The sequence below is a fragment of the Corythoichthys intestinalis genome, chromosome 18, assembly GCF_030265065.1.
Source record: "Corythoichthys intestinalis isolate RoL2023-P3 chromosome 18, ASM3026506v1, whole genome shotgun sequence".
Lineage (NCBI taxonomy): Eukaryota > Metazoa > Chordata > Actinopteri > Syngnathiformes > Syngnathidae > Corythoichthys > Corythoichthys intestinalis.
In genome coordinates this window covers 12,957,211-12,967,289 of record NC_080412.1, presented here as the reverse complement: position 1 = coordinate 12,967,289, position 10,079 = coordinate 12,957,211, and the positions used below count along the sequence as shown (strand labels likewise).

Below are 10,079 nucleotides of genomic sequence, written 5' to 3'. Positions count from 1 at the left end.
TTATAGCGTCCCTACCAATGTTGAGACCAAATCTTCGCCCTTGGGAAGCAGCAATTTTTTTTTTTTTTTTTTAGATATGTACCCAGTCTCTTTGGTCTTATTAATGCACCGTCCCCAGCAAAAAGTGTACATGCAGGTTATGCTGTTATATCGTCCCTACCAATATTGAGACCAAATCTATGGTCATGGTACAACACTAATTTCAATTCTTGTTTGCGATGGCATCTGGTGCAGCTACATGCGCGTGCACGCGCCCCACGGGACCGGTGAACGAGTTCCACCAGCAGTTTGTCCGAGTGCGCATGCGCGATCAACGGCGGCCCACCGCAGCCAGGGGGCGTCAACATGGCGCTTTTGGACACTGGCGTCGACGTCGACCTCGCTGACTGACTGACGGAGAGCGAGCGAGGCGTTACACGGCCGAGAGGAGAGAGGGAGAGATAGCCGTTTCCCCCACCGTAGGAAGCCGAGCGCGTTGCGAGGGCGCCCGCATCGTTTTGACGTTTGCCCGCTCTCAGCGCGGTGGATGTGTTTGTCGCCGCCGCCACCGCCGCCGAGCCTCAGCTTGTAGGGCAGGTGCGAGACACCCGTTCCGAGAGGGGTGGGACTATGTCGAGCGAGAAGCCGCTTTCGGCACCACCGGGCTCGGCTTGCTCGCAGGCGGCCGCTGATTCCACCATCTCCTCCTGCTCCTCACCACCACCACCACCGCTGCCTCTTCCGGGGGAGAGGATGCCGTCGTCCGCCGCCGGCTCGGTGGTGCTGCCGGCCGGCGTCATCAACCCGGCCGTCCCGATCAGGAATATCCAAATGAAATTCGCCGTGCTGGTGGGCCTCATCCAGGTCGGCGAGGTGAGCAATCGGGACATCGTGGAGACTGTTCTCAACCTGGTGAGTGGACCCCACCGGATCACCCATCCTTCTTTCTCCATCACAGATTAACTCCTCCATGTTTTCTATGACGCCTCATGCTTCTTCTTGAAAGGATGATGTCATTTGTTTGTTCTGTGTTGGGACTCAAACGATGAAATATGAATTTTAATATCTCAAGTGAGGGTGTGCGTCCCCTCTCTCCTTCGCTCGTTCTCTCTCTCTCCTCCTCCTCCTCCTCATCATCAGGAGCGGCCATTGTTGACTTAATGGCGCCGATAAAAGAAAAAGCCCCCCCTTTCCCCCCTCTTTGGTTTCTGGTGCAGGTGGTGTCAAAATGGCACCAAGGTGGACAAAGGCCCACTTAGCTTGATGCTATCCATCGTTATGCGCCCATTGTGGTTGATAGGAGGAGGGTCGTAAGGTTTTTGGAGATGGGAGGGGCCTTTTGCGTTAATCTTCCCCAAAAAGTGAGTGGAAAGGGGGCATATAGACACGTGCACCCTCATTTTGTTTGGGTTTTGCATATAACGGCAAGTCACATCCTTGCACATTTTAATCCCATTTTTCCAAAAAAAATTGGGGAGGGGGGTTATGAAACAGGCGGTGATGCTAAGCTACAATATTCTTCATCCCTTCCTCCACACATGCATCACACATGCATGTAAGCGGCCATGTTGTTTTGATCTCAAGAGCTAACCTAAGAGCTGCGCTGTTTCTTGGTTATTTTTTTCTACCACCCCCGCTTTTACCACTCTGGCCTATTTAAGTGAAGGACAGTCAACAAACAGCTGGACTGGGCCCTTCTGCAAGCTCCCCCCTTTGCGTCTCTTCTCCCAGGTGGACCCCTCACTGAAAAAACAAAACAAAAAACGCCGCACCGGCTAATATAAAGTGCCGGTCGCTGTGCCGTGCATTTTAAAGCAAGGAGAGGAAGGGGTGGCGGGGGGACGATGGGGAGAAACGGGGGTGTCTGAGGAAGGTGGGGGAGGATGAGGAGGTGGAAGGATGCTGCAGTGTGCCGAGGAATAGTGCAGAGGAAGCGCAGGGATGAGGTTAACGTTGATGCTTCTCTGTAGATTTGATAAAAGTGAACATTGGTTAATTCGCTGCCAAACCTTCCCATTTCAGATGGACTGGACGTGTATTGCCGTCAATGGCAGCCAGTGAGTTAGTACCGAAAGATCTGAAAAAGTACATCATGAAAGCATAGACGCTGTTTGAGGTTTATTTTTTTTCGAAAGACAGGTGTTTCCGTGACCAGTTTTGCGGTTTACTACAAGTAATTGAAACACAGCAATGCTTCCATACTAAAAGAAACGCAAAGCGACAAAAGTTTTAAAGGGCACAACAAGAATTTGATAAAGTGCATCCGAGTGGAAGGAATTTTAGTTAACAATTTGAAAAAAATAAAGGGAAGAAAAGGCTTCATTGACAGCGTGAAAGGGGAAAAAGCAATATATAGCTGAAGTATAACGTCCTAAATTGTGGTATTCCTGAACCGATGAGCCTCTGAGTGAATAGTCCTTTTCACTTAAAGCAGCCAAAGACAAACGAGTAGGTGAAAAACCTCAGTGGACCCCCGAAAAATCCGTTATCCCCGCAACCGCACTCCCGTCGAGGACTGTATTGATTCTGTCATGCCGGCGTAACTGATGAGCGGTTCGGTTGGACTGCATCCGATACAAGCCAGTCCGATGTGCCGCCAAGCAGGAAGAAATCCAGGACACTAACACACACGCAGTCGGCTATTATTGTCAGCATCCCAGTTGTCATGGCAACGGTGCTCTTAGAGCCCTCGCTAGCTGCCGCTGGACCACCTGCTGCCATCCTGCACTTCCACAATTAACTCATTCACTACTATGAACTCTTTCAGTGCCGTTTACGATGATAGATGTTCAATCATGTGGCTTTTTTCATTCTTCTGCTGTGAATGAGTTTGTCACTAGTAGGCATCCGATCCATTTGAACTGGATTGGATTGGACTGGACATATACTGTATCACCGTCATTGGGATCCAATCACTTAAGATCCCTCCTTGCTGCTTCTCCAGGACTCCACAGGCTCTACTTGGCTGTTTTGCAGTGGAGAGTCAAGAAGGCTGTTTGTTAACAGAAAATAGTTTTGTACGATATGACGACATGGATCGCAGAAAAAAATATGTAAAACTTTCTATCAGCACTTTAAATGTTTATTGTCATTATCTCCCTAAATAGACCTGTTCCTGCAATGCACAATTTGGGCAGCGAATGGTGCCCAATTTGTGCTGTGTTGCTACAGTGGTGGGATTCCATATGATATAATAGTAATACAGTGGTACCTCGACATACGATCGTTTCGACACACAATCTTTTCGATATCCGATGTAAAATTTGACGCGCCATTGGTTTCTACATCCGACGACATGCTCGAAATACGGTGATTTATGACAGTGCGGCAGTTTTTTTGTTTTCCCACAAGACTGACACGCAGCTAATTTTCTTGTAAGAGAAATCAACATAGGTTCCAAGAATGTCGGTCTAGGTGGTGGAAAAAAAAGGGAAAAGGTGACGCTTATCCTTGAAATGAAGATGGAAATGATAGAAAAATATGAGCGTGGTCTGCGCGTCTGTGAACTGGCTCGACAATACGGCCGTAGAATGTCTATGATCTTGATGGTATGTTAAGGTGACAATCATTATGTTTGTAACATTGCCAAAGAAATCGCCAGCTTCGTCAGGTTTTTAATCATTTCAGAACTTGTACGAGACAACACGCCCACTGTCCGCCGCAGCCGATGCCCACCAACAGAACATGAAAAGTGAAAGTAAAAACTCTAATGCACTCTCTCTGACTCTGTCGGTGCGTTCAGGTACACCACGGAAAACACATCCGCCACATTAGAACCCGATTCGTTACATTATTACAGGTATTATTACTATTATTATTAATAGTACCCCCTACCAATTTTACGTGAAAATGCATGCAAAAAATTGAAAATAGCAACACATATAATCCTCTTAGAATACAGACAACACAATCTGATTATGACTTTTGAACCGATAATCGATAAAAAAATATCCCGATATTAAACCTATACCAATATACGCGGTCGTGGTCTTAACATAATCATTATTTTTCAATCATTTATTGTTCATTTAGTTTTTGCACCATAAATGCAAATGTTCTGCTAACATAACAAGTTCCAAGCATCTAAGTTTGGAGACATCTAATGGTCAATAAGCATAGCTGCTGTGCTAAACTGTGACCCGCCCTTGAATAAAGGCAGAAGGCTTTTCTACATTCACTTTGAAGGCAACATGCATATTGGCCCAAAACCGATAATGAAAATCAGATGTCGATATTATCCGATATAATTTAAAAATGCTTTTATCGACTGATGTTATCGGCTACCCGATAATAAAGGGCAACTCTAATCGTGACATATCAATATCATGACATAAAATGGCCCATGTCTTGATAGATTGCACAGTATTAGCAGAAAGTGGCGCTATCGTTGTTCTTTGCTCAAATAATGTCCCTCGTCTCCCTTGTGCTATGGTGGCCTATTTTCCCACTCTCCTCAATCTCTTTTTGGATATAATGACACATAATAACCCCCCCATGATAATTGTATCTTATTCTTTGCAGTGCTTCATATTCTGACTTTTTGTTTTTTGGATGCACATAATAGCATATACTCTACCTGTACTCAGTAGTCTCAATTTTGCTGCATCGTCCAGTTTTTTCCTCCGTCAAGCATCGATTCAATTCCACAGTAGCAAACGGTCCATGCTCATTTAAGCTCCTTAATCTCTACTTGGTTGCAGGACTCTGTTTATCGTTGCCCATAGTCTCCTTTTGAATAAAATGAAGGAAATGTGGTTTTCACTCCACTGTCTTCATTTTGTGGCGGTTCTGTTTTGTTGGTGTCCTTAGTGTCCTGTGGGATAAAATTAGTAGTCCGGTCTAATTGATGGAATCGAAAATCGTCTGGTCCTGTCTGCTTACGTGACACTTGTATTCCTCTTACAACTCTCAAAGTGTTTTTGTACATCAAACAGCAGCAGGTAGTATTTTTAGACGGACAAAAAAACCCAACCTTTTCTTGTGACTTAGTTCCTTCTTTTTCCTTCGCACATGATCTCTGCAGGAGGCCTCCTCCTCTGGGCCTCGTTATCCCCCTACAAGCTCTCCTTGAGCCAAGGTCGCTCAAACGCTCGCAAAACATTGATAGATGCCATAGGTTCAAAACACATCCAAAATCCAAGATAATGCCACATAAGCATATTGTTTTTAAAGCTTTAAATACATTCATTCTCTTCATGATAAAACTTTATGAGGTGATGAAGAACATTGGAAGGGTCCAGGGTTGCATGAAATGACAAAAGACAACAAAGTTTTATATAATTTTTTTCAGTTCTGATAAGGAATAATATACAGTGAGATGAAAAAGTAGCTGAATCTTTTGGAATTTCTCACATTTCTGTATAAAATCACAATCAAATGTGATCTGATCTTTGTCAAAATCACACAGATGAAAAAACTGTCTGCTTTAACTAAAACCACCCCAACATTTATAGGTTTTCATATTTTAATGAGGATAGTATGCAAACAATGACAGAAGGGGGAAAAATAAATAAGTGAACCATCACATTTAATAACCCCCCCCCCCTGGCAGCAATAACCTCAACCAGACGCTTCCTTTAGCTGCAGATCAGTCTGGCACATCGATCAGGACTAATCTTGGCCCATTCTTCTCTACAAAACTGCTGGAGTTTAGGGCTGCAGCTATCGAATATTTTAGTAATTAAGTAATCCACTGAAAATTCTATCGATCAATCGAGTAATCGGATAAAACATATATATTTTTAGGTAGAAAGCAATTATAAATATACATGAGAAAACAAGACATTTCATCTAATATTGAACCATTTTCAGTCAATCAATGTCTTTATTTTCGATGTACATTGTTGAAAACAGACAACAATTGCATCTCAGATGTAACTAGAATAAAAAAAGACTAATTCACTGCTTTCACTCAAAAAACTTTTAGAGCTTATAAAAAAAAAAAACAAGTATTTCTTACCTAAAAATGCCAATACGCATTTGTGTCAAGCTATTTTTAAGTTCTAGTTAAGTTTTAAGTTAGTCTAAACTGTCAGTCCTGATAGGATTTTGAGTTTTTGCAGCGTTCAAAATAAATGTATGATACCTGCTGTATTGGAGCACATTAGGGACCAGTGCTACTTGGTGTTTTATCCAGCAATGACTACTGAGCTAAAATTAACAGTTAGCATTATTAAGTTTTTATTTTCCACCCTCATCACTCTATAACGCTATGTTTTCACAGATTAAAAATAAAGCCTGTATGTAAGACACTTTAGCCACGCATTGACAGTAGTCATAATTAATAGAAACCTAGCCCTCAGCACGGCTAAAGTTACGTGAGCGAGTGACAGTAACGTTAATCTTATTTATTAGCGCTTAGAAGTCTACTGCTTTAAGATGGCGGCTGTTTACTAACGCCGCTGACTCTGTCATTTCGCATCTAGTTCAACATACGGTACATGTGTTCTCTACGAAACGCATTAGACGCTACCTGCTACCACCGTAGCATCATGCGGGCTAGTTTTTAGCAACGTTGGCGTCGTTTGTAGCGGCTGTCGGGTGCAGTAAGTTTTTTTTTTTTTTTATATTGCTTCTTCCTCTACGCACGTGACATCAGCACGTTGTCCCGCATGAAAAGTAGTCCGGGCAAAACATGATGCTTAGAGCTGTCAAAATTAAACGATTACTCGAGGTGAATAAAAATACTCGGATCAGTTTTTAAACTCGAGTTACTTGAGTTGCTCGAGTATTTGTTTCAGCTCTACTGGAGTTCAGTCAGATTCCTGGCATGTCTGGCATGAATCGCTGTCTTTAGGTCATGCCACAGCATCTCAATGGGGTTTAAGTCTGGACTTTTACTTGGCCACTCCAGAACGTGTATTTTGTTCATCTGAAACCATTCTGAAGTTAATTTACTTCTGTGCTTTGGATCATTGTCTTGTTGCAGCATCCATCCTCTTTTTTAGTTTTAACTGTCTGACAGGCGGCCTCAGGTTTTCCTGCAAAACATGCTGATAAACTTTTGAATTCATTCTTCCATTAATGATTGCAAGCTGTCCAGGCCCTGAGGAAGCAAAACATCCCCAAATCATGATGCTCCCTCCACCATGTTTCACGGTGGGGATGAAGTGTTGATGTTGGTGAGCTGTTCCATTTTTCCTCCACACATGACGTTGTGTGTTACCCTCAAACAATTCAACTTTGGTTTCATCAGTCCACAAAATATTTTGCCAAAAAGTGCCTTTTTGCGTAAATTAAACGAGCAACATTGTTCATTTTAGACGGTAGTGGCTTCCTCCGTGGAGTCCTCCTATGAACACCATTCTTGACCATAGTTTTACATAAAGTTGATTTGTGCACAGAGATATTTGGACTGTGCCAGTGATTTCTGTAAGTCTTTAGCAGACACTCGAGGGTTATTTTTTACCTCTCTGAACATTCTACGCTGAACTCTTTGCGTCATCTTTGGTGGACGGCCACTACTTGGAAGAGAAGCAACAATGCCAAACTCTTTCCATTTATAGACAAGTTCTCTGACTGTCGATTGATTTACCGTTTAAAAATGGTTTTGTATCCTTTCCCAGCTTTATACAAATCAACAATCCTTGATTGCAGGTCTTCAGACAGCTCTTTTTACCGAGCCATGATGCACATCAAACAGTGCTTCTCATCAAGACATTTCTTACCAGGTGTGTGTTTTATTGTGGGCAGGGCAGCTTTAAACCACTAAATAGTGATTGGGCACACACCTGACTTAAAATGTTTGGTAAAAATTGGTTTGAATTGCTCTTTAAGTCTCCTTAGGCAGAGGGTTCTCTTACTTATTTTCCCCCCTTCTGTCATTTTTTGCATGCTATCCCCATTAAAATATGAAAACCTACAAATGTTTGGATGGTTTTAGTTAAAGCAGACACTGTATTTTCATCTGTGTGATTTTGACAAAGATCAGATCACATTTGATGGTGATTTTATGCAGAAATGTGAGAAATTCCAAAAGGTTCAGATCCTTTTTCATACAACTTTATTTCACCTTTTTTGTTAGGTACATAATTCCACAAGTGTTCATTCATAATTTTATTACCTTCAGTGAGAATTTACAATGTAAACAGTCATGAAAATAAAGAAAACACACAAATGAAAAGGTGTGTCCAAACTTTTGAAAGAAAAAAAACCCAAAGAAGAATATATAGAAAATTTTAAAAAACTAACAAAATTTTTATAATAAAATATGTAAAGAAATATTTTTGAGATGCATAAAAAAATGAAAAAGAATTATTTATAAATCCTTCAGTCTATTTAATAATTAAACATTTTACATTTTTAGAATTAATATTCTTTCTGTAATAATTACTTTTATTTCTTATTATTTTACATTTTTGTATATATTTATCATATTTATTGTATATATTATATATATTTTTTGCTTTTTTTTCACATTAATTTTCTATATTTAGTAGTTTTTTTTTAACCATTATTATTTTTAATATACTTACGTAAAACTCCAATGCTTTGTGTATATTTCTTTGCTCTTCGGCTGCCATTGATGGCGATAGACATCCAATCCGTTTGAAGGTGGGAGGGCTGGCAGCCATCCTCCCACTTTGAAGAAATTCAATGCAAATTCAGGCAGGGGGTTAAATAAGTGGACACCAAATAATTATGTACCTCACTACTAAATTTCTAATCCCACTATTGCATTCAAACAAGTGTAAAGTGGCATTCATTCTATAGTGTATCCTCAGATTGTGTTTGGGGTGTGTATGGTGACACCCCTGCAGTGCAATGAAACAAAATGTGTGTGTGTGTGTGTGTGTGGTCACAATTGATTAATGAGAGCACAAAGCGATTCTTTAATGTCCTCCTGCACCTTCTCCTGCACTGCACATTGTCTCTTATAACACACACACACACACACGCACATGCGGCGCTTCCCTCTTGCAGCCCACATCATTGCCTGGCAGGGCTGATTTGAAATTCATGCTGGCCTAGTTCGCCTCTTTCCCTCGGCTCCACGCACACAAGCATCTGCTTTTTTCTTGAAGTATATCGAAGTGTCGTTCTTCATCACATTGCGTACTGCAGTGGAGCGTTGATACGAGCAAACTGCTGTGTGAGTGTGTTTGATGTCATTGTAAATGATTTGGTTTTCAAGTAACACACACACATGTTGGCAGACATGTTGGAGGTGTGAACAATGCAGGAGTACCCGGACTGCATGTTCTCTCCAGGAAATTGACTCCTCCCATTGATTGCAGCTATGAACCCCCCCACACACATCCTACATGAAAATGCACATGCGCGCATGTGAACACACGCAGTTGCGATGGAGAGCTGTGGAAGGTTAAACAAGGACAAAGCTGCAGTACTATTTGGTACACTTGTTAACACGAATCAGAAAGTCAGTTAAGGATGCATCTGATAAACAAACGCTTTGAAATGGTTGATTATCTCTTGTGTAATTTGATGTAATTTTTGTAAGAGTCACAATTATCTCATTGTCAGGCATTGATGGTGATGGACGGTCATTCCATATGAATTGGGAGTTAAAAATTGTGGAACATCTATAGCTGTTAATGGCAGTGAATGAGTTAAATATTTATGAATGACTAAATATCTTGAGTAAGAAATGACATGGCTGTTTTCATTCTTATGCTGTGAACTGAGATGCATATGCCACTAATAGACGTCCAATCCATGAAGTGTTAAGGCTGGCATTGAATGAACGTTCTTCCCAGCCCTAATGGATTGGACATCAATGGCAGGAAATGAGTTAATGACAGTGAACACACATAGCCACAAATGCTAAATCGACAAACTTGGAATGTTTAGGGCTGGGCAACGATTAAATACAGTGCCTTGCAAAAGTATTCGGCCCCCTTGAATCTTGCAACCTTTCGCCACATTTCAGGCTTCAAACATAAAGATATGAAATTTAATTTTTTTGTCAAGAATCAACAACAAGTGGGACACAATCGTGAAGTGGAACAACATTTATTGGATAATTTAAACTTTTTTAACAAATAAAAAACTGAAAAGTGGGGCGTGCAATATTATTCGGCCCCTTTACTTTCAGTGCAGCAAACTCACTCCAGAAGTTCAGTGAGGATCTCTGAATGATC

The 10,079-nt window shown here is 41.5% G+C and overlaps 1 protein-coding gene across 7 annotated transcripts in view; it reads left to right on the top strand.

The window, feature by feature from the left end:
* Positions 1 to 346: 346 nt before the first annotated feature.
* The window catches only part of nbeaa (neurobeachin a), a 145,655-nt gene continuing 135,922 nt past the window's right edge, over positions 347 to 10,079 (top strand). For 5 of the 7 annotated variants that reach the window (XM_057820700.1, XM_057820698.1, XM_057820697.1 and 2 more), the window contains exon 1: positions 347 to 891. In XM_057820700.1, the coding sequence (XP_057676683.1) occupies positions 610 to 891 (282 nt within the window). In that variant the 5' untranslated portion in view covers positions 347 to 609. The remainder of the gene's footprint in view (positions 892 to 10,079) is intronic. The other 2 variants (XM_057820699.1, XM_057820695.1) reach the window with 1 other exon arrangement.